The sequence below is a fragment of the Pleurodeles waltl genome, chromosome 4_2, assembly GCF_031143425.1.
Source record: "Pleurodeles waltl isolate 20211129_DDA chromosome 4_2, aPleWal1.hap1.20221129, whole genome shotgun sequence".
NCBI lineage: Eukaryota > Metazoa > Chordata > Amphibia > Caudata > Salamandridae > Pleurodeles > Pleurodeles waltl.
The window spans coordinates 517,284,459-517,308,846 of record NC_090443.1 but is presented as its reverse complement, the minus strand read 5'-3'; the positions used below and the strand labels follow the sequence as shown (position 1 = coordinate 517,308,846).

General features: G+C 47.1%; 1 protein-coding gene across 3 annotated transcripts in view; it reads left to right on the top strand.

Moving 5' to 3' along the window:
• The window catches only part of PRRC2C (proline rich coiled-coil 2C), a 1,097,702-nt gene that overhangs the window by 39,745 nt on the left and 1,033,569 nt on the right, over positions 1–24,388 (top strand). For 2 of the 3 annotated variants that reach the window (XM_069232017.1, XM_069232015.1), the window contains exons 2-4: positions 1,623–1,788; positions 2,423–2,600; positions 22,058–22,191. In XM_069232017.1, the coding sequence (XP_069088118.1) occupies positions 1,677–1,788; positions 2,423–2,600; positions 22,058–22,191 (424 nt within the window). In that variant the 5' untranslated portion in view covers positions 1,623–1,676. The remainder of the gene's footprint in view (positions 1–1,622; positions 1,789–2,422; positions 2,601–22,057; positions 22,192–24,388) is intronic. The other variant, XM_069232016.1, reaches the window with a different exon arrangement.

Below are 24,388 nucleotides of genomic sequence, written 5' to 3'. Positions count from 1 at the left end.
TCCCACCGGCCTCCCCGTTGCCTGTCGGGTCCTACCAAAACTGTTGTTTTACAAGTGTATATATGTTTTGATAATTTTATTTATACAAGTGATGGTTGTAATTGTGTTACCATAAATATGGTTGTATGTGTGTATTCATTTGAGCTATTTTGACGTCAGTTTTCACCTGTTCGCCTCAAAGGCACGTAAAAAATGGGTGAAACTGATGTCAGCACGCCGGCGAGGACCTCTTATTGACACGGTGACGTCAGGTGGAGTAACGTGGGATTCGTGCAATTGTGACGTCCTCGTGGAGAGCTGGGAAGATGATTTTCCATTGAATGCTGGCGCAGTGGGAGAATTCATAAGGTGAGGAATCCACAGGTAGCTAATGTATCTACCAGAAAAAGCGTTACCGGAGGTAAGTAACTTGTTCTTCTAGCCCTTTCCTAAACAGAGGGGAATATAACTATTTTAATCCCACTTAGGCCCAAAAGATCTAGCCGTACCTACATAGTGAAATAGTTTTAGGCTTTCTTTTCCTGTGGGGGCACAGTAAGTGCAGAATAGTGTGCCCTATTTTTATTAGCACCTGGCTCTGTGAACTTGTTGAGCATGCTTTAGAGGTGATGTATGAATTTATAAAAATAGGCTTTTCCTACCATGTCGTTGCAGTGCATTTAAACTGCAGCATAGCCAGTGCACAGTGGTGTTCTGGCCAAAACATATTGTCAGACATGTGGGCAGTGTAACTAAACCCTGCTACCAGTGCATGACGTTTAGCTTTCCGTTCCATAGGAGCACTTAAGGTACCATTTAAATGGACTTAATTGAAAGCAGGAAAAGAAAGCTCAATAAGATGGACTTAAAGTACTCTGATGTGAAGTGTAGAAAGGGTATTCAGGGAGTTGACGTGCAAGTCTTTTTATTTTTTTTTCCAATTTGTTTTTATGATGATGTGGGACAGTAAATAAGGTAAACTGGTATTCCTTGTCTTACAGTTACCACTATTGTGCTCTCCATATCTGTATGTGGAAGGCTATTCTGTTTGTCCTACATTGCAAATGCATCATATTGTCTTCTCTGGGCCAAGTGTCTCTTTTGGAGCACGGGACTACACCATGTAGAGGTATAGGCACAATATACCAAGTGTTTCAGATAGTTCAATTGCCTCTTACATTATACATTTCTCTTCGTTGTGGTCTGGAAAGCTTTGTCAATGTTATTCAGTGTTACCCTAAATTTTACGTCTGTCGTAACTGTATGCAACCTAATGACTGGTATTTTTAAAATGCCAGTGGAAAAAAATATGCGTAACCGACATCTGTTTTACCAGTCACTATTATTAGCCTATATTGTAAAGAACTACTATATCTTCCTAACCTAAAAGGTTGGCACTTTGCTCAGAGTGCTACAGTTGAGCTATAAGCGCCCAGTTTATTTTTCAAGCACTATGGAGGTGAAACCATAATTAAGCACTATTAGCTTCTTTTTCCGTTCTGTATGAGGGACTAACAGTTTTAAACTCCTCAATGCTTCCTTGCATCACAAGATATTATTGTGTTGTGTTTTTTTTTTTTTTACAAACACCACCCCCCCCCCTTAAAAAAAATATCACTTAATATTTATTTGCATTTATGCAGGTGGTTGCAGAAGGAGGTGGCGTGTGGCACCAGACTCGATGAATTTCCATCGAAATGTCGGAGAAGTCGGGCCAGACCACAAAAACAAAGGATGGGAAAAAATATGCAACACTCAGCCTGTTTAATACGTACAAGGGAAAATCATTGGAAACCCAGAAAAGCACAGGTAAGTGAAGTGCATCGGACCCTAAAAAAGGCATAATTATCCTGTCATTTCAGAGTAGTTTCTTGGTGCCACAGCAAAATGCATATTCTTTTCTTTGCTTTTAGATGACAGTGCAAATCAGTTGACTTTTGAAATGGTAGCTCTTTTCCTTACTGGGCTGGGGCAATATGGAGCATTGAGTGCAATCTCCTTTGGTGGTTAGTGTGATTAAAAACCTGTTTTTAACTGTAAAGGGAGACCTATAAAAACTACTAGTCCAAACATTTTTGCTTATATGTTTACTCTAGAAAGCTGGAGCTTTCGATGTTCATCTTCAGTATTTCTTAACATTACCGACATTCTACGTAGGCATAACCTTTATAGTAATGACTGGCCCGAGTAGACTAGTATTTGATATAGATAGATAGATAGATAGATAGATAGATAGATAGATAGATAGATAGATAGATAAATGCTGCACTTACCCGAAGACCACAATCTCCTTGCCTCAGTTCCTTAAGTTTAATTCGATAGTCAGAAAAGCAACTATTCACTCCCACAGAATGTTTTGTAACGGAAAAAGTGTGTTGACCTTCCAACTGTATCTATTGCCAGAAGAACTCCTGTTAAGGTCCTCCATATTGTTTCTTTACAGTTGCTGCACGTCATGGATTACAGTCTTTGGGGAAAGTGGCTGTGTCACGACGCATGCCCCCACCTGCAAACTTGCCCAGCATTAAAAAGGAGCACAAAGGCAATGATCCCAACGTGAGCATAGTTCCGAAAGATGGTACAGGATGGGCATCCAAACAGGACCAGCCTGAAGAGGAAACGTGAGTTTCATGCTGTTGGTGGTGGCAGCTTATCCATGAGGTTTTAAAGTCTGTAATTCAAAGTATACACATCTATTTTGTTTGTGCTGGCTTTACTCTCGCCAAACAGTTCTGGTTAATGCCTCCACTCGACAGCTGCAACTTAAGGTTGTGTACGTAGTTAAATTGGGTGATAGTGTCCTACATGTAGAGACAGCTTTTTTGTGACCACAGTCCGTTTTATAATTTTTTTTGTGAGCACTTTGCACTGAATGTATTCTTGCCCATCTATTTTGTTTCCTTTTTTTGGGATGTCAAACATTTCTGATTAAACATTGCCAGACCTTGTAGAAATATGCCCATTTTATTTAATATTTTTTTCCCCACAGTTGCATGCATTATGCAGTTACACTGTTCTAAATCAAATATACAAATTTAGTCTTGTGGCTCAGTGAACTATTGTATCCACTCCAGGAATTCTAATTTGATGTCAAGGTCACACTTTTTTTTTTTGTCCACAAACTTTATTGGTTTTCTGAACATAAGGTGGTATAGTACAAAATAGAATCTGCAGTACATACAGCACGGAATTGACCAGTATAGTAGAACAGTCATTTCTGGCATGCAGGCTGTTAGCGAACCCCCCCCCTCACCAAAACATAACATATTTATGGAAAACCTAGAATACAAAAGAAATTTTAGCCACAACAGAGCATACTTCCAGCTTGTTTCCTGAAAACAGCATCACACCAGAACAAAGCAAGCCTACATCATTCTCCAGGTTCCCCCTCTGCCCCACATCACTCTAACTTCAAGAGACCTGACCTCTGCCTCCACAGAGAACCCAGCTTGATACCATGATTCCAATTGTATGCCCCGATAACTAGTCCACCACTCTCAGATCTTATAATACTTGGGACAACCCCTAGGTGTATATACAAGGCATTCAAGGCCTAGGCAATGGTCCATTCCCCCGTTCCAAGCCTCCAACGAAAGAACTGAAACCCCCTTCCAGGCCCTTGCTACGTCCCGAATCGCTACTACCAGACCCAGCCACAAAAGTGCTCTGAAGCATCTGTTACTGTTGATGTTGTCAGAAATATGCTGCAAGGCACACTGATGTGTAAGCGACGAGAGAAGACCTAGTACACCCCCCCTCCCCAAAATAAATAAATAAAATAAAATAACCCCACTCCAGAAAAGAGCTAGAGCACCAGACTGGCACAATTGGTAGAAGCAATGAGGCCCCTCCTCCATAGCCTCTTTCTGGTGTAATCGACTCTGTGCAAATAATGACGCAGCTGAATAGGGACGAACTGAGAGGCAATAGCTGCCACCCAAGGAGAGGCAAGCACCTCTCCCTATCCCTTGTTCTAAACGGGGCCCAAGTCCCAAATGCAGGCCTCTCTAGGAGCCAGGAAGGTGTGTCTGGTGCATTAACTACCAGGGAACGGTAAATGACAGAGACCTTGTGGTGGGGAGTGTCAGTCAGCGGAGCTTGACCTCAGGGTTTGAACTCGAGGATTTCAGTTAGTTGAGCGACATTGGGAGAGGGCATGTCGGAATTGCAGGCATCAGTAAAATTGGGTCTGATGCAACAAACACTTCCCTGAGAGTGGCAAAGGATTTGCGCACATTCCCATCAAGGTCATCCCCGGACTTGGACATGCCAATAAGGTCTCAATGGAGAACCCCTGCAACCCGGCCACCCGGCGTAAAATCCACTAGTCTGACCACTTTGGTTTTGTTCAAGTTCAGTTCCAAACCTTGCTTGACTATGTAACCAGAGAATGCATCAGTGCTGTGGCCCAGTTGGAGTGCGACTGAGTAAAACTGTATTGTCTGCGTACTGTAGCCATGCAATTGCTTCCTGGGCCAAAACGGGCGGATGATTATTTACTGGAGACCGGGTATTGGCTAGGTCTGCTAGATATAAATTAAAAAGCATAGGGGCTAGAACACGTCCTTGCTTTAAACCGTTTAAAGTTTGAATGCTATTGGTAACCTGGTCTCCGTCCCCAATTTTGACTTGCGGCCAAGTAGCAGAGTATAGTTCCATCATTGCGTTCAACAGGCTACTGGGGAGACCCCAGCTTTTCAATTTATCTAATAAACTAACTCTTGGGACTCAATCAAAGGCTGACTTAAGATCAATAAAACAGGCAAATAGTCTGCTTTTCTTGTGCCTGGACTTAAATGCAAAGCCAAGGCTGTTAGGTTGGTTGAAGTTCCCATCCCACCTCTGAAGCCAGTCTGACTTTGTGGTAGGAGTTGACGCTTATGTACCCAGACACATAATTGCAACAGTAGACAGGATGCATAGAGTTTTGCTTCAACATCAATCAAGGCAGTCAACCTATAATTAAGGGGCAAGGCAGGGTTGCTGGACTTATAAATTGGATGGAAGATGTTACCTTTCCAGGCCTCTGGGATCTGCTTGGTGTTGTACAGATCGTTAAAAAGGAGCACCAGATAGTAGACCCAGAATGTTACATCACCTTTTAAATAGGGCATTAGGAATACCTCTCTGTCCTGCAGCGCCCTTGGTTTTTAAATTTGTGATTATGTCTAAGTCTATGTCTATGGTAGGCTTGTCTTGCTTGCAGTTGGGAAGGGAGACGTCTGTTTTCAACTTTACTCGAAAACCAAAGTCAGTTGAATTTGAGGAACTGCGAATTGAGGGCAGAGGGACCTCTCCAATCCCCTTTTGGTCTGAGGACGATATCAACGCTAAGACATGGGATTTCCAGGAGGCTGTATCGATGCCTGTGTTGGAATGGCGATTTTGGCCATGGACCAACCCATTCACCAGGTGCCAGAATTTTTTGTTGTTCTTCAGTTTATTGGACATCAGGAGCTTTGACCACAAATCTTAATAGTTCTGCTTTTTTTTCATCTAGCAGTCTTTCTTATATTATGGCCTCAATTTAAGGAGCTTTGTTTTGTCAGGGTTCCTATTAATTCGTGCCTACTTTGCGACTTTTCTGGCCTCATGCAAGACTGAATTTTTAAACTTCACGCAGAGATCTGTTGTACCATGGATGCTCTTCGGTAATACCTTACAGATTTTTGTTTGCACCAACCACTGAGCTTAAGGTAAGGATTTTATTAGTAAATTTGTTCAGTAAGGAGTTGCATAGGTGTTGCCATGCCTTCACCCGTGCTCCTGAACGGAATGCAAGTTGTTCCTGAGACTCAAATTCTCTCTTGAGCTCTTCAAGTGACCCTGCACTGCGATACACTTCCATCACTTTCTCAATGCCGTGCCCCTGCCATTTTAACTTCTTTGTCATTATGTCATAGGAGCAACGATAATTGTTTTTGCTATTGGGAGCCGCTTCCGTACCCCTCTTAGCTGTATGGCTTGTGGAAAGTGGTCGCTTTCTAGACATACATGGATGTTGTAGGCGGCAACGAGTGGCAGAGCTGCTTCATTTATTATTGTAAAGTCAATTGTTGATTTCATTAAACCACTTGAGAATGTTACTGGTGAGGAAGAGTCTTCCCCTCCCCCCCCCCCCCCCCCCCCTCCCCTTTTGGTGGGTCGTCAAGCAACGGAGGCCAAGATTTTCAAATCTGTTGTTCAGGTGCAAGCCGTGATGTTTTTGTCCCTGTTTTGTATAACCTTTGCTCAGGTCAGCGTTAAAGTCACCGGACACGATGTGGGTGGCCTCCTTGAACTGCCTCATTAACAATTTGAGATTGTTCAACAATGTTTCCATGCGTTCTCTATTTTGCTTCTTGTTCGGGTGAATGTACACATTGGTTAATAACAGTGGGGTGTTAATGCCGTTTGACTCCTGAGGTTTCAACTTAATTGGCAGCAACCAGTCTATATCGAGATCAATTTGTTTGATAGCCCAGTTGGTTTTAGTTTAACAAAATACAGTGAGACCACCACTTAAACCGTCTCAGTTCTGCATCTACGCAAAACAAACTCGCCAGAGGCTCTATTGCCAATGCAAAAAAGAGCGGGGACACCCCTGTTGTATCCCCTGCTCCCTTGGGAACAGGACGGATGGGAATGAACCCACTCAAACCTGAGCGAAGAGCCCTGCATATAGAAGCTGTACGTAGCTGATAAACAGGGGACTGAAATTCATTCAAAGCAGAAATTAAAACCAAAACGGCCAAGAGAGTGAATCAAAGGCTTTACAGAAGTCAACCTGCAAAAGTGTGCTCTCTCGACATGATGGCTTTAGAAAATAGTAACAGCAATACACACCTGCCAGATATTGTTCCTTGTGGCAAGGCACATAACCTGACTTGTCTGGGTGACTCAACGTAGATATGATTCTAATCAACAGATTCGCTAGAGCTTTAGCCCACGCCTTTACCTCTGTATTCAACAGAGCGATCGGGTGGTACGAGCCGCAGAGATCAGGAGGTTGTCGTGGTTTGAGAATCACTATTAGGTCTGCTGTATGGATGGGGCAGTAGCAGTAAGCTTTCCTTCCGTGCCTTCTGGAAGGCACCATTGGATTGGAGCCCACGAGCCCCCATATGGCCGTGTAAAATACTGCCGGAAGGCCAACCAGACCCATTGACCTCCCCGTGTGCAACTGAGACGAGGCTGCCCTAAGTTCCTCAGCTGTAACTTCGGACTCCAGGGCTTCCATATCCTGCAACAAAAGAGACTCTGAGGGACTCTCAGTATCAATGAAGCATATCAAGTTCTATAATCTGCAAATGTTTCAGCAATCCACCAGTCCCCAGACACCAGATTAGGTCATGCGAGAGGGACGCTATGCACAGCCAATGGAGGGTCCTGCTTTGTGTCCCCACTGGTAAAAGTGACTGAGTTGCAGAGCAACCCAAGCGTGATGGTGACACGCTTTGAAGGTCAACAGCAGGAAGAGTGCATTCTAGGAATAGAGAATTTGAACCTCTTAACTCCACATTTCCTTGTAAGCTGAAAGTATACCTCTTTGATCATTAGTGCCTTCTTAAGTTGTATCAGTACATCAGCAAAGAGGCCTATGTACCCTCACAGTTCATACAACTTTAAGTGCTATACATTTTTCCCCTGCTTGATTTCCATTCTCCCCTAGACCTGGTGTAATTCTGGGAAGACATTCTTGCTTTTGAGAAAAGCAGGACTAAACATGCTGGTGTGGTTGGGGTGACCTCTTCTACAGGAAAAGAACTAAGGCTAAGCTGACAGTAAAGACCTGCGATGATAGACTGTCGCATACCAGGACATACAAGGTCACCACATCCCAGCTGCTCATGGTAAGCACACCACCATCCAGTTACAGGAGCTTCTTTGTCACCTTCACAAATAGAGAAGAAAGCCAGCACCGGACTTGTCCCTCTGGCATCATCTTTACTTACTTCGTTTAATGCCCAGTGGGGACCATAGGCTGGTTGCCTAGCAATTTCTTTCACCTGGAGAACTAAGTACAGGACATGCCCTTTGTCAGCCAACATTTTTCAACTAAACGTGGATGACTGCTTGCAGGCTACAAAGAGCGGCATGGACAGATCTTTAGGTTTAGTACAAAGGGAACAGGACTTTTAGTACAGGCGGCAACAGTACTGATTGAAAAACACATTGCAACTCTGATCTTGGGCCAGCTTCATTCCTACTGCAGAGCTATCATCCCCCAAATCGATTTCCTCGTCATTATGGGAGATCAGAGTCTGGAGGAAGACAACAGTGCAGAGGCCCAGCAAACTTCCAAGGGCTGAAATAGAAGCTGAAGTACCAGACTTTCTGGACAGGCTCCTTGAAAACCAGGCTGGACTGCCGATGGGGCAGTCGGGCAGTGCCCGACTAGTTGGCTTGACGTATCAGTTTGTAGTTTTTTTTTTTTTGCTGTTTGTGGCCCAGTTTTTAGGTCGCGCATAAGCGTACCATCATTGCTATGTGTTACAGTTTCTGCAGGGGGGGCAGGTGTGGACCACCTCCACCCAGTGCAGGCTTTGTTTCTGGCCTCAGAGCACTAAGGCTCTCATCCCGGGGGTCAGAAACTCGTCCCTCAGTGGCAGGCTGGCACAGACCAGTCAGTCCTGCACTGAAGGATTGGGTAAAATACAGGGGCTTCTCGGAGATGCTCTGTGTGCATTTTTTTAATAAATCCAACACTGGCATCAGTGTGGGTTTATTATGCTGAGAAGTTTGGTACCAAACGTCCCAGTGCTCAGTGTAGCCATTATGGATGTGTGGAGTTCGTTTTGACAAACTCCCAGACCATGCTCTTAATATAGCCACACTGTACTCACAATGTGTAAGAATGGACTAAGACATTGTACGGGCATATTGCTCATGCAGCTATGCTCTCACCTGTGGTGTAGTGCACCCTGCCTTAGGGCTTTAAAGCCTGCTAGAGGGGTGACTTATCTATGCCACAGGCAATGTTTTGTGGGCATGGCACCCTCAGGGGGATGCCATGTCGACTTTGCCTTTTTCTCCCCACCAACACACACAATCTGCAATGGCAGTGTGCATGTGTTAGGTGAGGGGTCCCTTAGAGTGGCACAACACATGCTGCAGCCCTTAGGGACCGTCACTGGTCACAGGGCTCTTGGTACCACTGGTACCTTTTACAGGGGACTTACCTGTGTGCCAAGGGTGTGCCAATTGTGTAAACAATGGCACATTTTTAGTGAAAGAACACTGATGCTGGGGCCTGGTTAGCTGGGTCCCAGCACACTTCTCAGTCAAATCGGCATCAGTCATACGGGCAATAAGTGGTTGGGTAACTGCAAGTAGGAGCCATTTTCCTACACTGATCAACTATTTCTTTTATGTGAAAACTCAGATCAGGGGATGACATGGTAGGTCATAGCTCTTCTCTCCTGCCATAACAAATATTGGTGGGTTGGCAGACTTTTATGTAGGACCACCCAAGAGCAGAGGCTTTCGCCTTAGGGAGTTCAGACCCGTGTCTGGTGGTGGCAGGCTGGTTCAAACTGGCCAGCGAGCACACCAGAGGCTGGTAGGTTGTCAGGGTGCACCTCTAAGATGCCCTCTGGGTTAATGTATTGTGAAATCCATCACTAAAATCAGTGTGGGCTTATAATATGAGATGTTTGATACCAAACTTCCCTATCTTCATTGAAACCATCATGTAGCCAAATGCTTAGTACTAAGGCTCTGTTATGTGGTAGTGTGGGCAAGAAGTTCGGCTTAACAGAGGGCAGTGCTGTCTACTTTTGCCTCTGCAAACCAATTGGGGATCCACTGGTCTCTGCATGGTGTACTTCTTTTTAGTGCACCATATAGAGTCAGCTTCCTACAAGAACCATTTACTAGTGACTTACAGAGGGTGCTAATGGATTAGACAATTGGGAAACAATTGTACAGTGTTGGGTAAGAGATCTGGCTCTCGGGACCTGGTTAGCAGGAGCCCAGTGCACTTTCAGTCAATCATATCCGGTACCAGGCAAAAAGTGGGGGAAACTGTAGGAAAGTGCCCTCTATCTTGGCATGGTTACCCCCTTTTTCTGCCTGTTAGTGTGTTTGACTGTGCACTGGGATCCTGCTAACCAGGACCCCTGTGGTTATGAACCCCTGTAAAATTTTTCTTTTCCCATTCGGCATCCTGCCCCCACCTCCCCCAATGTAAATCTCCAGTATATGGTACCCATATGGGCTTATGGGCTTCAGCAGTTATTCTGCCACCTATTGGGAGCCCATGCAAAGGATTCTGCAGGCCTGCCACTGCAGTCTGTGTGAAACAGGTGCATGCACCCATTTATACTACAGGTCACAGCACCAGGTCACTAAGTCACCCCAATGGTAGGCCCTCTCAGCCCAGAGAGCAGGGTTCAGGTACCTGTGTGTGAGGGCACGCCTGCACTAGCAGAGGTTCCCCCACAAATTCCAGTTCCATTTTTCTGGACTTCCTGAGTGCGGGGGCTCCATTTTGTGCGCGTCCTGGACATAGGTGACTACATATGTCCAGCTACATAATGGTAACACCGAACATAATGGTAACACTCTGAGTCCCTTGTAAATGGAACCCCTGGTACCAAGGGCCCTGATGCCAGGGAAGGTCTCGAAGGGCTGCAGCAAGCCTTATGCCACCCTGGGGACCCCTCACTCTGCACATGCACAGTGCCTCACAGTTTGGGTTTGCTGTTGGGGAGAAAATGACTAAGTCGACATGGCACTCCCCTCAGAGTGTCTTGCCAACCTCACACTGCCTGTGGCATAGGTAAGTCACTCGTCTAGCAGGCCTTACAGCCTTAAGGCAGGGTGCACTATACCACAGGTGAGGGCATATGTGCATGAGCACTATGCCCCTACAGTGTTTAAGCAAAACCTTAGACATTGTAAGTGCAGGGTAGCCATAAAGAGTATATGGTCTGGGAGTTTGATACCAAACTTCCCAGATTTCAGTGTAGCCATTATGGAACTGTGGAGTTTGTGTCTGACAAACTTCTCAGCACAATAAATGCACACTGATGCCAGTGTGGCATTTATTATAAAATGCACCCAGAGGGCATCTGTAAGGAAATGCCTCCTTGGCATGGTTACCCCCTGACTTTTTGCCTTTGCTGATGCTATGTTTTGAATTGAAAGTGTGCTGAGGCCTGCTAACCAGGCCCCAGCACCAGTGTTCTTTCCCTAACCTGTACTTTTGATTCCACAATTGGCACACCCTGGCATCCAGATAAGTCCCTTGTAACTGGTACCTCTGGTACCAAGGGCCCTGATGCCAGGGAAGGTCTCTAAGGGCTGCAGCATGTATTATGCCACCCTGGAGACCCCTCACTCAGCACAGACACACTGCTTACCAGCTTGTGTGTGCTAGTGAGAACAAAATGAGTAAGTCGACATGGCACTCCCCTCAGGGTGCCATGCCAGCCTCTCACTGCCTATGCAGTATAGGTAAGACACCCCTAAGGCAGGGTGCACTATACCATAGGTGAGGGTACCAGTGCATGAGCACTGTGCCCCTACAGTGTCTAAGCAAAACCTTAGACATTGTAAGTGCAGGGTAGCCATAAGAGTATATAGTCTGGGAGTAAGAGTATATAGTCTGGGAGTCTGTTTTACACAAACTCCACAGCACCATAATGGCTACACTGAAAACTGGGAAGTTTGGTATCAAACTTCTCAGCACAATAAATGCACACTGATGCCAGTGTACATTTTATTGTAAAATTCACCACAGAGGGCACCTTAGAGGTGCCCCCTGAAACTTAACCGACTATCTGTGTAGGCTGACTGGTTCCAGCAGCCTGCCACACGAGACATGTTGCTGGCCCCATGGGGAGAGTGCCTTTGTCACTCTGAGGCCAGTAACAAAGCCTGCACTGGGTGGAGATGCTAACACCTCCCCCAGGCAGGAGCTGTAACACCTGGCGGTGAGCCTCAAAGGCTCACCCCTTTGTCACAGCACAGCAGGGCACTCCAGCTTAGTGGAGTTGCCCGCCCCCTCCGGCCACGGCCCCCACTTTTGGCGGCAAGGCTGGAGGAAACAAAGAAAACAACAAGGAGTCGTCACTGGCCAGTCAGGACAGCCCCTAAGGTGTCCTGAGCTGAAGTGACTCTAACTTTTAGAAATCCTCCATCTTGCAGATGGAGGATTCCCCCAATAGGATTAGGGATGTGACCCCCTCCCCTTGGGAGGAGGCACAAAGAGGGTGTACTCACCCTCAGGGCTAGTAGCCATTGGCTACTAACCCCCCAGACCTAAACACGCCCTTAAATTTAGTATTTAAGGCTTCCCTGAACCTAGAAAAACAGATTCCTGCAACTACAAGAAGGACTGCTGAGCTGAAAACCCCCTGCAGAGGAAGAACAGAAGACACCAACTGCCTTGGCCCCAGACTTACCGGCCTGTCTCCTGCCTTCCAAAGAAACCTGCTCCAGCGACGCTTTCCAAGGGACCAGCGACCTCTGAATCCTCTGAGGACTGCCCTGCTTCGAAAAGGACAAACTCCCGAGGACAGCGGCACTGCTCCAAAAGAACTGCAACTTTGTTACAAGGAGCAGATTTAAAGACCCCTGCAACTCCCCGCAAGAAGCGTGAGACTTGCAACACTGCACCCGGCGACCCCGACTCGACTGGTGGAGAACAACCAACTCAGGGAGGACCCTCCGGCGACTCTACGACTGTGAGTAACCAAAGTTGTCCCCCCTGAGCCCCCACAGCGACGCCTGCAGAGGGAATCCCCAGGCTCCCCCTGACCGCGACTGTCTGAACTCCATTTCCCGACGGCTGGAAAAGACCCTGCACCCGCAGCCCCCAGCCCCTAAAGAAACGGAACTTCTGTGCAGGAGTGACCCCCAGGAGGCCCTCTCCCTTGCCCAGGTGGTGGCTACCCAGAGGAGCCCCCCCCTTGCCTGCCTGCGACGCTGAAGAGATCCCTTGATCTCTCATTGACTTCCATTGAAAACCCGACGCATGTTTGCACACTGCACCCGGCCGCCCCCGCGCTGCTGAGGGTGTACTTTCTGTGCTGACTTGTGTCCCTCCCCCCCCGGTGCCCTACAAAACCCCCCTGGTCTGCCCTCCGAAGACGCGGGTACTTACCTGCTGGCAGACTGGAACCGGGGCACCCCCTTCTCTCCATTGAAGCCTATGTGTTTTGGGCACCTCTTTGACCTTTGCACCTGACCGGCCCTGAGCTGCTGGTGTGATAACTTTGGGGTTGCTCTGAACCCCCAACGGTGGGCTACCTTGGACCAAAAACTGAAACCTGTAAGTGACTTACTTACCTGTGAAAACTAACAATAAATTACCTCCCCCAGGAACTGTGAAAATTGCACTGTGTCCACTTTTAAAACAGCTATTTGTGTTTTATGTGAAAAGTATACACGCTAAAGTAATGATTCAAAGTTCCTAGAGTACTTACCTGCAATACCTTTCAAATGAGAGATTACATGTAAAATTTGAACCTGTGGTTCTTAAAATAAACTAAGAAAATATATTTTTCTATAACAAAACCTATTGGCTGGATTTGTCTCTGAGTGTGTGTACCTCATTTATTGTCTGTGTATGTACAACAAATGCTTAACACTACTCCTTGGATAAGCCTACTGCTCGACCACACTACCACAAAATAGAGCATTAGTATTATCTCTTTTTGCCACTATCTTACCTCTAAGGGGAACCCTTGGACTCTGTGCATGCTATTCCTTACTTTGAAATAGCACATACAGAGCCAACTTCCTACAGCATCTTAGAGATGCCCCCTGAATACCAGTCCGACTCCTAGTGCTAGGCTGACCAGTTTCTGCCAGCCTGCCACAACCAGACGAGTTTCTGGCCACATGGGGAGAGTGCCTTTGTGACTCTGTGGACAGGAACAAAGCCTGTACTGGGTGGAGGTGCTTCTCATCTCCCCCTGCAGGAACTGTAACACCTGGCTGTCAGCCTCAAAGGCTCATGCCTTTTGTTACAGCACCCCAGGGCATCCCAGCTAGTGGAGATGGCCGCCCCTCCGGCCACTGCCCTCACTTTTGGCGGCAAGGCTGGAGAAGATAAACAAGGAGTTGCCGCCCACCAGTCAGGCCAGCCCTTAAGGTGCCCTGAGGTGACTCGTGCCTTTAGAAATTCTCCATTTTTGAGATTTGAGGATTCCCCCAATAGGATTAGGGATGTGCCCCCCTCCCCTCAGGGAGGAGGCACAGAGGGTGTAGCCACCCTCAAGGACTGTAGCCATTGACTCCTGACCTAAACACCCCCCTAAATTCAGTATTTAGGAGCACCCCGGAACTCAGGAAATAAGATTTTTGCAACCTACAGCAAGGACTGCTGATCTGAAAGCCCTGCGGACACATTGGCTTTGGCCCCAGCCCTACCGGCCTGTCTCATGTCTCAAAGAAAACTGCACAGCGACTGTAGGAAGTTGGCTCTGTATGTGCTATTTCAAAGTAAGGAATAGCATGCACAGAGTCCAAGGGTTCCCCTTAGAGGTAAAATAGTGGTTAAAATAGATAATACTAATGCTCTATTTTGTGGTAGTGTGGTCGAGCAGTAGGCTTATCCAAGGAGTAGTGTTAAGCATTTGTTGTACATACACATAGACAATAAATGAGGTACACACACTCGGAGACAAATCCAGCCAATAGGTTTTGTATAGAAAAATATATTTTCTTAGTTTATTTTAAGAACCACAGGTTCAAATTTAACATGTAATATCTTGTTTGAAAGGTATTGCAGGTAAGTACATTAGGAACTTTGAATCATTTCAATTGCATGTATACTTTTCAAGTTATTCACAAATAGCTATTTTAAAAGTGGACACAGTGCAATTTTCACAGTTCCTGGGGGAGGTAAGTTTTTGTTAGCTTTACCAGGTAAGTAAGACACTTACAGGGTTCAGTTCTTGGTCCAAGGTAGCCCACCGTTGGGGGTTCAGAGCAACCCCAAAGTTACCACACCAGCAGCTCAGGGCCGGTCAGGTGCAGAGTTCAAAGTGGTGCCCAAAACGCATAGGCTTCAATGGAGAGAAGGGGGTGCCCCGGTTCCAGTCTGCCAGCAGGTAAGTACCCGCGTCTTCGGAGGGCAGACCAGGGGGGTTTTGTAGGGCACCGGGGGGGGACACAAGCCCACACAGAAATTTCACCCTCAGCGGCGCGGGGGGCGGCCGGGTGCAGTGTTAGAACAAGTGTCTGGTTCGCAATGTAAGTCAATGAGAGATCAAGGGATCTCTTCAGCGCTGCAGGCAGGCAAGGGGGGGCTTCCTCGGGGAAACCTCCACTTGGGCAAGGGAGAGGGACTCCTGGGGGTCACTTCTGCAGTGAAAGTCCGGTCCTTCAGGTCCTGGGGGCTGCGGGTGCAGGGTCTTTTCCAGGCGTCGGGACTTAGGTTTCAGAGAGTCGCGGTCAGGGGAAGCCTCGGGAGTCCCTCTGCAGGCGGCGCTGTGGGGGCTCAGGGGGGACAGGTTTTGGTACTCAGTCGTAGAGTAGTCCGGGGGTCCTCCCTGAGATGTTGGTTCTCCACCAGCCGAGTCGGGGTCGCCGGGTGCAGTGTTGCAAGTCTCACGCTTCTTGCGGGGAGATTGCAGGGGTCTTTAAAGCTGCTCCTTTGGATAAAGTTGCAGTCTTTTTGGAGCAGGTCCGCTGTCCTCAGGAGTTTCTTGTCGTCGTCGTAGCAGGGCAGTTCTCAGAGGATTCAGAGGTCGCTGGTCCCTTTGGAAGGCGTCGCTGGAGCAGAGTTCTTTGGAAGGCAGGAGACAGGCCGGTGAGTTTCTGGAGCCAAGGCAGTTGTTGTCTTCTGGTCTTCCTCTGCAGGGGTTTTCAGCTAGGCAGTCCTTCTTCTTGTTGTTGCAGTAATCTAAATTCTTAGGTTCAGGGAAGCCCTTAAATACTAAATTTAAGGGCGTGTTTAGGTCTGGGGGGTTAGTAGCCAATGGCTACTAGCCCTGAGGGTGGGTACACCCTCTTTGTGCCTCCTCCCAAGGGGAGGGGGTCACATTCCTATCCCTATTGGGGGAATCCTCCTTCAAGATGGAGGATTTCTAAAAGTCAGAGGCACCTCAGCTCAGGACACCTTAGGGGCTGTCCTGACTGGCCAGTGACTCCTCCTTGTTTTTCTCATTATCTCTCCTGGACTTGCCGCCAAAAGTGGGGGCTGGGTCCAGGAGGCGGGCATCTCCACTAGCTGGAGTGCCCTGGGGCATTGTAACACGAAGCTTGAGCCTTTGAAGCTCACTGCTAGGTGTTACAGTTCCTGCAGGGGGGAGGTGTGAAGCACCTCCACCCAGAGCAGGCTTTGTTTCTGTCCTTAGAGAGCACAAAGGCTCTCACCGCATGAGGTCAGACACTCGTCTCTCAGCAGCAGGCTGGCACAGACCAGTCAGTCCTGCACTGAACAATTGGGTAAAATACAGGGGGTATCTCTAAGATGCCCTCTGTGTGCATTTTTTAATAAATCCAACACTGGCATCAGTGTGGGTTTATTATTCTGAGAAGTTTGATACTAAACTTCCCAGTATTCAGTGTAGCCATTATGGAGCTGTGGAGTTCGTTTTTGACAGACTCCCAGCCCATATACTCTTATGGCTACCCTGCACTTACAATGTCTAAGGTTTTGCTTAGACACTGTAGGGGCACAGTGCTCATGCACATATGCCCTCACCTGTGGTATAGTGCACCCTGCCTTAGGGCTGTAAGGCCTACTAGAGGGGTGACTTCCCACTGCCTGTGGCATAGGTAGGTTGGCATGGCACCCTGAGGGGAGTGCCATGTCGACTTAGTCATTTTCTCCCCATCAGCACACACAAGCTGGCAAGCAGTGTGTCTGTGCTGAGTGAGGGGTCCCTAGGGTGGCATAAGACATGCTGCAGCCCTTCGAGACCTTCCCTGGCATCAGGGCCCTTGGTACCAGGGGTACCAGTTACAAGGGACTTACCTAGGTGCCAGGGTTGTGCCAATTGTGGAAACAATGGTACATTTTAGGTGAAAGAACACTGGTGCTGGGGCCTGGTTAGCAGGGTCCCAGCACACTTCTCAGTCAAGTCAGCATCAGTATCAGGCAAAAAGTGGGGGGTAACTGCAACAGGGAGCCATTTCTTTACAGCGACACATCCGAAAGGGACCAGTGACCTCTGAAGCCTCAGAGGACTGCCCTGAAATCCGAAGGACCAAGAAACTCCCGAGAACAGTGGAACTGTTCACCCACAGCCACATCTTTGCAAAAAAGAAGCAACTTTTAAAGAACTCACTCTTCCCGCCAGAAGCGTGAGACTTCACCCGGTGCCCCTAGCTTGAGCTCCGTAGAGCCAACACTACAGGGATGACTCCCAGGTGACTGCGACCTCGTGAGTAACCAGAGACGACCCCCCTAGACCCCCACAGCGACTCCTGCAGAGAGAATCCAGAAGCTCCCCCTGAAAGCGACTGCCTGTAAAAAGGAACCCGATGCCTGGACCAAGCACTGCACCTGCAGACCCCAGGACCAGAAGGAAACGGAACTTCAGTGCAACAGTGACCGTCAGGCGACCCTCTGCCTAGCCCAGTCGGTGGCTGGCCCGAGAAGCCCTCCCTGTGCCTTGCCTGCACCGCTAGAGTGACCCCGGGTCCCTCCATTGATACCTATACAAAGCAGATGCCTGCTTTGCACACTTAATCCGTCCGCCCCTGTGCCGCTGAGGGTGTGTATTGTGTGCCTACTTTTCGCCCTCCCCACTCACTACCCCCCCCCCCCCCCCCCCCTCCCCCTCCAGTGCTCTACAAAAACCCCCCTGGTCTGCCCTCTGAAGACGCAGGTACTTACCTGTTGGCAGACTAGAACCGGAGCACCCCTGTTCTTCATAGGTGCCTATGTGTTTTGGGTCCTCCTTTGACCTCTGCATCTGACCAGCCCTGTGTTGCTTGCGTGGTAACTTTGGGGTTGCCCTGAACCCCCAACGGTTGGCTGCCTATGCCTGGGAACTTGAACTTGTAAGTGCCTTACTTACCTGACAAACTAACCATTACTTACCTCCCCCAGGAACTGTTTGTTTGCACTGTGTCCACTTTTAAAATAGCTTATTGTCATTTTAACTAAAACTGTTTGTTACTGCTCTAATTCAAAGTTCCTGACTTATCTATGTGGAGTACCTTGCATTTTATGTATTTACTTCAAATCTTGAACTTGTGGTTCTAAAAATAAATTAAGAAAAGATTTTTCTGTATAAAAACTTATTGGCGTGGAGTAAGTCTTTGAGTGTGTTCCTCATTTATTGCCTGTGTGTGTTCAACAAATGCTTAATGCTACTCTTAATACTGCTCGACCACACTACCACAAAATAGAGCATTAGAATTATCTAATTTTGCCACTATCTCCCTAGAGTCCTGCCCAAAATCAAGAACGAGAACTGCAGGATACTTCTGGTAGTGCCAGCATGGCCTCGGCCGCATTGGTTCACGGAGTTACTTCTCCTGTCAGAGGTGCAGCATACCTCTGACAGTGATACCCTGCCTGTTAACAGTGAACAATGGTCAGGTTCTCCTCCCGGATCCAGCATCGCTTCATTTGACTGCCTGGCTCCTGAACACCATGAATTTGAGAATGTGAACATTCCTCCCGACTGTAGTCATTCTGGCCAGAGCGTTAGCTGATATCACCAATAAATCATATCGACTTAAATGGAGAAGATTTTGCTTGTGGTGCAAACAAGCTCAGTTTCATCCTTTTTCCTCATCACCAGAGCAAGTGCTATCTTATCTCCTTCTTTTTGCCAGGCAAGGTTTGACAAATTCTTCAGTTAGGGTCCACTTAGCTGCTATTTCACGCTATAGGTGATCAGGAAATTCACATCCTTGTGATCAGCAAGAATTGTCAAGCAATTTCTTAAAGGACTTTTTCGTTCTTTCCCGCCGGTCATACCGCCACCACCATCCTGGCAGCTCAATATAGTTTTGTCTCAATTGATGAAACATCCATTTGAGCCCAGTCACAGAGCAGACTTGAAGTTCTTGTCATGGAAGGTTGCACTTCTTGCCCTGACCTCAGCTAGAAGAGTTAGCGACATTCAAGCTTTTACGGTTTAAAGACGATGTAGTAATTTTGCGAACAAATCCAAAATATATGCCCAAAGTGCTTTCTGACTTTCATATCAACCAGCCAGTTATTCTAAAGTTGTATTTTCCAAATCAGTCAACGCCAGCGGAAAGATCCTGCATTACTTGGACGTCAAAAAGTGTCCAATTCTGTCTGGACAGTACGAGAAGTTTTAGAAAAATAAACCAATTATTTGTGTCATTCAGTGCCCCCAAGAAAGGGCAAGTGATTTCTAAACAAGCAATTTCTAAACAAGCAATTTCTAGATGGATATCTAGTTCTATTGACTTTTGTCACACAGCCGCAGGAATGCGCAGAACATCGCATGCAAACTCCACTAGAGCTGTCGCAGTATCCCCTGCGCTCTCCGCTAGTGTGCCCATACAGGACATTTGCAGGGCGTCCACCTGGAGGTGTGAGCACACTTTCACAAAGCACTATTGCCTGGAAAAATTGTTGCAAGGAGATGTAGCTGTGGGGCAGGCAGTGCTGCAGCATCTGTTCCCTTAATGGTGAGCTGTACTTCTTCTTTTCTCCCTCCTACCCAGTATAATGATCATCCCATCATATGAAAATGAAGGTATCTTTCCTTCACAATACGCTGGTTGTTTTTTAGCACTGGGTAATGATTCTCTTGTTTCCATAATCATTTAAAGTTTTCTGTTGATCGAATTGCGTCTTTCAATTGATATAAAGTGTTCATCATACAATCTACTTCACTACTGCTTGCTACTCTGATTCAAGCATGTGAATCTATGAAAGTTCCAATAATGGAGTAAGCAAATTAGTTTCTTAACTAACTGTAGTTCTCCAGCCTCTGCCCAGAGTTGAAGTGGGCCACTGTTGCCAAGGTTTCCAGCCGTCGTCGAGTCTGAGTCCATCATAGTTCCACCACTCTTGGACTGCCCGACAATGCCTGCAGCCTCTGCAAGCAGCACCCACTCTACCACAACTGCTCCGGTAAGGAAAAACCCGACACCTACATCTGTAGCCCCTTAGCCTTGGAGAAGAGGACCAAAGGTGCCTACCTGTGCTTGAGCATCATGAGGCCTAAGCCCCGCTGTTGGTTCAACCTGGCTGGTTTAGTGGCCAGAGCCTGCAGCCTCTTTTCGCTGTGACCGATCTCCATTAAAATGAATTGGGCACCCAATGCTGTTTTGAACCCGGCCACCTTTGTGTCGCTGGTGGTGTACTGCTGGTGCTGTTTTGGAACTTGCCCACCACTCACCTTAACTCTTGGGGATTGGTCTTGTAAGTCACAGTGTTCTACCTGCTTGCAGAACTTGACCTTTCTCCCATAGGATAACATTGCAGGATTCAGAAATTGCACTGTCCACTTTTGAAAATAATTTGTTTTAAAACGTGCTTACCTCAACTATTTTTCTGTAATGCCTAAACATATTAAAGATACTTACTAATTTTATAAATTGTTGTTGTTCTCCTTTTTGAGTTATGTCTCATTTATTAACCATTGTGTGTATTTGTGGATGTCTTGCACCACTCTGTTAAGGCTGCTCAATGTCACTACCTTCAAATGGAGCACTTTGGGATTGCTTTGCAAGTCCCTGTACACTTATTGGGGAACTCTTGGACTCTTTACGCAGTGTAATCTAGTTATTGACATATCACATAAAGAGCCAGCATCCTACTATAGGAATCTCTGAATTTCGTCTTCATGTAACAACTTAAAATGGCATGCGTAGAAAAAATACCAAGCAGAACGTACTTTGCAATTAAGGATAATCTAGGCAATTAGAATTACTTCAAGGGAAGTACATATCTCAGAATGTACTTCTGCACACCCCTCCAAAAAAAAAAAAAAAAAAAAAAGTCTGTGAAACCTTTTATTTCCTTGCCTGATTTAACTGTAATGCATTTAAACAAGCCACAAGCCTTCTGGTGATTTTCTGAATGAATATTTATAAAACAGTAGTTGACAGTTGCGATTTTTTTTTTTTTTATTCTCTCCCCCCCCCCCACACCCCGCACTCCCCCTTTTTAGATTGAGTGCCTGAGCGCTTTGACCTGTTGTAATCTGTGGGCTTTTAACCACGCCAACCGCACGCCCATCACTATAGCTCGTTCATGGGTGTGCATTTCAAAAATCCTTTATCATTGGTACATGCTTGACTTTTTTCCTTCCTTGTGGCAGTTTACCTACCGCCTTGGATGCCGACCCTGTTACATGGATAATTGCATGTTTGCTGATACGATTGACTGCAAGCAAACTTTTTTCCTTTTGTGTGTCTCCTTCACGCCCATGCTCATGGTGGCTGTGGCGCTTTGATTCGGCTCGCTTATGTCAGCTGTTTTAGTTTTCATTTTCAATTTAGGTGGCAAGAAAGTCCAGTTAGGAATTTGCAATGCTAATAGCTCTAACAAACGCAAGACCAATTGCATTGCAAATGCTTGTTTTAACTTGTATTGTTCTGGTACGGCCATATGGGACTAGGATTCGGAAAATGACACCCTTGTGTATCTAAAGTGATTTCCAAAATAGAGGGTCAAGTGAAAGTATATAACAAACATTCTGTTTATTGTACTTCCTAAATGTATACATATATGTGAAAGGGAGACCATTCTATTGGTTGGTTTAAAGGAATAAATCATGTGGTGGTGTTGGCTTACATTGACTGAAGCATCAACAGATAATGGTGGCCTAGATTGCCCAGCGTGAAAAATGCTACTGCTTTTGAAGCAATAAAACTGGGAATGCAAGAACCTGTGTTTGGGCTTCATTTTGTTCCCCGTAATCATTTTAATACCTTTCTGGCATAAAGCTTTGATGAACCTAGTCTAGTCAGTCATTTTGTGTGCATCTTGTACAGTACTGTTTTCGTCTTCCTGAGTTGTCATTGTATTCTGAAGTATCGGCAACCTGTGAAATGCGCCTGTGTTCAGCATGTTCTAGTTTTGGTATACATTTCTGGTCGATGACATTTACTGACTAAAAGCAGGGAAATCAAACTCCAGTTTGTATCTGGTATCCACAGAATTCGGTTCATGATTCACTTTTCCCTTTTCTTCTAGACTGACTGAAGCACCACCTTCACCACCTTCACCTCCACCACCACCACCACCGAAACCCCTCCTCCCTGTTCCACCAGAGGTACCTGCTGTTCCTAAATCGTGGGCCAGTACCAAGCCAGGTGGGAAAGGAGATGGTAAGGGTTACTTAACTGTAGAGCATTTTGTTTGCACATAGCTTGTACTTTGGAGCACTGAGTATGGAACTTAGTAGCACTCTTGCTTCCAGAACATAAAATCTATGTTTATCATCTAAAATTCTAAAAAGAAAATATATTTTCTTTCACCCAATATAATTACTTCCTTTAGGATGTTCCCACACTTAGAAACTACCTCGAAGAAATAAATCACCTTGAATGACAGAAATCTGCCCATGTGCCACTCCAAAATGTATCTTGCACTCCCTGCCACTAGTGGTCATTGTGCACCATTTTTTTTAGCATATGCCTTTCAGCTATAAGATGTATTATTTTTGGAGTCTCATTCAGTTTACATGTTGTTTTCTCCAACCGTATTGGGGGACCTTAGAAGAATCATGCTACCAATTCAAATTTATGGTCTGGATTCCTCACCTAATGAATACTCCCATTGCGCCAGCACTCAACAGAAATCTTCTTCCTAGCTTCTGCACGTCGACGTCACAGTTGCCCACGCGACGCCGTCTGACGTCATACAGGCAATAAGAGGTCCTCGCTGACGTGCCGACGTCAGTTCCCTTTTTCCGTGCCATTCGAAACGGTTATCTTCGAGGGAGCTACTGTTGCTGTTCGACAGTTACAGTGTGTTTTTTGGATCTAATTTTTTCTCTGAGATTACAATGTCGCAGAGAAAGTCAGGATTCAAGCCCTGTTGTGAGTGTGGGGGGCAAAATGTCGGTAACGGACCCACATTCTGACTGTTTGTGGTGTCTTAGTTCCGATCATGATGTTGACAAGTGTGATTCTTGTCAGCATATGAATCCTAAGGCCCTGAAAGAGCGCGAGGCCAAGCTTTTTCTGGCGAAGTCGAAAAAGAAGGAAAAGAGACACCATCGAAAATCCTCGTCACCGAAGTCTCATCGGGACTCCCGGCGTCGTCGAGAATCACGGCGCCGGTCGAGTAAAGAGAGGTCTCGGTCGTGGTCACCATCGACTCGGCGTCGGAAGACTTGGGAGGTCAGTCCCACTGTCACTCCCCATCCGTCGATGCCGTTGCCTTCTCCAGCCTCACCGACTTCGCCCGGGTCATCGGGCCAAACACCTTCAGTGTTTGAGGTTCCGCAGCCTCAAATGTTTTCTCAGACGTTGCAGACGTCGAGGTCGGTGTCGCCTTCGAACCAGGCACCCCAGTACCCGGCTTTCCTGGCCCCTGGAGCCGATAATACCGCATTTTTAAATGCGATGTTCTCCATCTTCCGGCAGATGGCTCCAGGTGGTGGACCGGCTGGGCCTTCGGGCCCTTTGGCTTTCAACATGGGTGCTCCGGCTCCCCTTCGACCGGCACCTTTTATGCCCTTTCTCCCCCTGGGGAACGTGGGCTCGGCGTCGGAATCGGCTCCGGTGGCTCCTGAGGCTTCGACTCCTTCAACTTCAGCTCCGGCGGCTTCGATGTTTCAACCAGTGGCGCCGTCTAGACCTCCTACGACTCCGAACCAGTCTTCTCTCCATCCGACTCCTTGTTCGGCGCCGAAGGTACCTGTGGCGTCTGTAGACCTGGCGTCGGACGGATCCGGAGATCGGCGCCGTTCTTCGACATCTGCTGATGCCATGTCGACGCCGAGGATTGAGGAGAGGCTGCACTCGAGGAGGCTTGCTCTCCGCCTCCTTGAAGAACAGGAGTACCAGAGACAAAACCTGGAGGAAGGAGAGATTGAGGACTCTCATGAGGGTCTCCATGGGCTGGACACTGCTAGTGGCCTAGATACTTCCCCGAGTGGGACTTGTCATCTCCTGGGGAGTATACGGAAGAGGCGGCCACTTTTCATGCTGTTATCAGGAAGGCAGCTAACTTCTTGGATCTTCCCTTGCCGGTGACCGAAGCCAAGCAGAATTTGTGGACAGGGGTGTTGCACCCGGCCTCTACATCGGCAGAACCACTTTTGCCGTTCAATGAGGCGCTGCTGGAACCTGTTTTGGAAGTCTGGAAGAAGCCAGTGTCGTCTTCAGCTGTCAATAGATCTGTGGCTAGGAGGTATCGGGCTGCACCGGCTGACCCTGGTTTTCTTACCAGACATCCAACACCTGAAAGCTTGGTGGTCCAGGCTTCCTGCTCGGCAAGGTCTGCTCCTGGCTCTTTTCCAACTGTGCCCTCGGATAGAGACTCCAAGAAGATGGACATGGCATCCAAAAAGGTGTT